We start from the raw sequence: 3,208 nt of genomic DNA on the forward strand, positions 1-3,208 counted from the left end.
AACTGTCTGAAAAAAAGACAGTTTTTAGAGAAGAAAAAAAATCTTTCGAAGCTGCTAACGACTTTCTACTTTGAGGATCTTGATAGAAATGTAGTGGAGCGAAAAGTACAATATTTGTCTTTCAAATGTAGTGAAGTTAAAGTCATAAGTTTCCAGAAAAAATAATACTCAAGTAAAGTACCGATACTCAAAAAGTGTACTTAAGTACAATACTCAAGTAAATGTACTTAGTTACTGTCCACCTCTGCCTTTTGCTGCAATATCTCGTTGTTTAAGCGATGTGTCTTGAACAACACATAAAAGCTTACTGAAAACCTTTGGCCTAGTAAATTTTATAGTAAGAAGAATGCAATTATTAATTGAGCAAATATTTGAAATATCTGAATGTAACTTTTTTTAAGTTATGAAGACTGTCACTGTCCAAAGAGATCCAATTGATTGTAATATTTCTTTGCTGTGCAAAGAAATCAAGTAGCAAAATTCTAACAGTCAGTAAAGCAAAGTTTATAAGTATACAAAAATTAACGAGTAAATGGTACCCTAACATTTGCTAAAATGGTACAGTAGTTCTCAGAGAAAGACAACATTATAGGCCTACAGCAAAGCAAGAAAAGTGGGAAAAGAAACACTGCATGTGAGGAAGCTCCGCCCTCCTACAAACGTGACTATACAATATTCAAGAAACAAGTTTTTGCACAGCATAGTTGGTTTTGATCCAGGCTTCTGTCGATACCAGTGGAGACTGTAAGCTGATCCATCATATGAACAGGACAGAGTGGTGCTGCTTCCTTCAGTTAAAACTACAGATGGCTGGTTTGGTCTGATAACATTCCCATTAGATTCACCTGCAAAGACATTAAAGGGTTAGTTCACCCAAAAATGAAAATTAGCCCATGTTTTACTCACCCTCAAAGCATCCTACACTGTAAAAAAAAAATGTGTTGTTTCAACTTAAAAAAGTAAGTGTTCGTGCTGTCTTAAAATGTTAAGTTTAGCTACCTTGAAATGTTAAGTTCTATGAAGTGACAACTATTATTTGAGTTGCCTAAGATACCGAACGATATGAAACATATATCGTTGATATATTTTTTAGCTATAACGCCCAGCCCTAGTATGTGAATACATTTTAGCTTACTCTCTAATTAAAATGAAGATTAAAAAAAAAGAATGGCTGCTGTTTAATCATATATAATGATTTCACAAAAAAATAAAATGTTTCTTTTGGACAATAAGCTATGTGGAAAATATACAGTGTTAAAGTACTATAACCACAAGTTTCGAAGATCTTTACACTGATTGATGTGCAGTTATTAGCTCTCTTAATTATCCTTTCTTTCATTTTTCCTTATTGTACACATTGGTACATGTTAGTAATGTTTGGTAATTACAGTGTGTGTCCTGATTGTCTGTTTTTGTACAGTGCAGTTGTGTTTCCTGTCACTGTGGGCTGCAGAGCACAGTAGTACAGAGCAGAATCATCCATTTGTGTAGAAGATATGCTCAGATTCATAAGTTTGATTTCTTTATCGGCCACAGCGTACAGACGAAGCTTGGGCTCTGACTGACTGCTGCTCTCAGTGTAATAAATTATATTTTCAGGTTTGGATCCGGGATGCTGACGGTACCACTGCAGACTGCGAACATTACCACTGTAGTTGCAGGAAAGTGTAACATCTCTTCCTGCCAAAACATGCTGCTTTGTGAAGAATGATGTTATCAATTCAGCATCAACATTATCTGTTTAAAAAATATCAATCAATCAATTAAAAAACATTAAAATTCATGGACTAATTAAGAGCATATATAAATAGTTGGTTTATTAACACAATCAAAATCAATCAGTAATCTGGAAATTATTCTTATGCATTACTCACCCTTACAAAGGGAAAATATCATGAGGACAAGGAGCAACATTATCAATGAGACAAAAAGTTCTGTAGAGTCAAGACTTACAGTTTCCTCCTAACTGACTCAGTTTGCATGTGCTCTGTTTTGAAATCACTTGAATGTGAGCTCCACCTTCTGGTAAAAGCCATGCTTAACTGTAATACTCTCTGATCTGATTTAATAATAATTAAAAAAATGTGTGGTAACCACTGGTTAAGTATAATGTCATTCTTTTTTGGATGTAACTGAAACAACCAAAAGTTATTGTACAGCAACATATCAGCTATCAACTGTACTTTAGTGACTTTCAAAGGAATACAATACTCTATGTGTGGTCTTAACTGTGAATCTAAAATAATTCTGTGGGTAATAAAGGCCCTGGAAATCTCTTGTATATAAAAACCCAATAACCTTTCTGTGGCAAGATAAAATATTTTAAATACATCTATACTGTAGTTATTTATTTGAACATTCTAGTAATTTATCAGCGAGAAATGTGTCAAGCTTTATTTCAAGGAACAGACTGAAATTCTTTTATCTTGAGTGGTGATTGTTTGTCTTGGTATTTTGTAGTCCATTTTTGTATTGATTATGATTATAGTCCTAAATTATGTTTTTTTTCTCTTTGAGGGACGTCCTTGCTAAATAGAGCAAAATGAATTACAATTTGATAATGTACATTTAAATGCCATATAGATCATCAGCAAAATGGAATATCACAGAGATCATGGTAGAGAAATATGACTGTTCATCAGGCAGATAACAATAAGGTTTTTGTACAGTGTAGTTTGTTTTCCTGTCACTGTGGGCTCCAGAGCACAGTAATACACTGCAGAGTCTGATACAGCAGCAGAGGAGATCTCCAGATCCACAGGTTTATCATTACAGAGTCTGATGGACATATGTGGATGAGGTTGGTCAGCTTTGTTGACATATTTAGTGGACTCAACAATCAGCAGCAGAAACTCTGGTTTTGATCCAGGCTTCTGTCGATACCAGTGGAGACTGTAAGCTGATCCATCATATGAACAGGACAGAGTGGTGCTGCTTCCTTCAGTTAAAACTACAGATGGCTGGTTTGGTCTGATAACATTCCCATTAGATTCACCTGCAAAGACATTAAAGGGTTAGTTCACCCAAAAATGAAAATTAGCCCATGTTTTACTCACCCTCAAAGCATCCTACACTGTAAAAAAAAAATGTGTTGTTTCAACTTAAAAAAGTAAGTGTTCGTGCTGTCTTAAAATGTTAAGTTTTGTGAACCTAAATTGTGAAGTTGTCTTAACTGAAGATAAAGTTGACAGGACTTTATAAATCAAGT

General features: G+C 34.4%; 1 gene segment (V, D, J or C); it reads right to left on the minus strand.

The window, feature by feature from the left end:
• Nucleotides 1-1,384: 1,384 nt before the first annotated feature.
• LOC107722055 (Ig kappa chain V-VI region NQ2-6.1-like) lies at nucleotides 1,385-1,949 on the minus strand. The segment is given in 2 exon segments: nucleotides 1,385-1,737; nucleotides 1,875-1,949. Coding segments are annotated over 2 exon segments (393 nt in total).
• Nucleotides 1,950-3,208: the final 1,259 nt, after the last annotated feature.

The sequence above is a fragment of the Sinocyclocheilus rhinocerous genome, unplaced genomic scaffold (assembly GCF_001515625.1).
Source record: "Sinocyclocheilus rhinocerous isolate Xijiao unplaced genomic scaffold, SAMN03320098_v1.1 scaffold484, whole genome shotgun sequence".
Classification (NCBI taxonomy): domain Eukaryota; kingdom Metazoa; phylum Chordata; class Actinopteri; order Cypriniformes; family Cyprinidae; genus Sinocyclocheilus; species Sinocyclocheilus rhinocerous.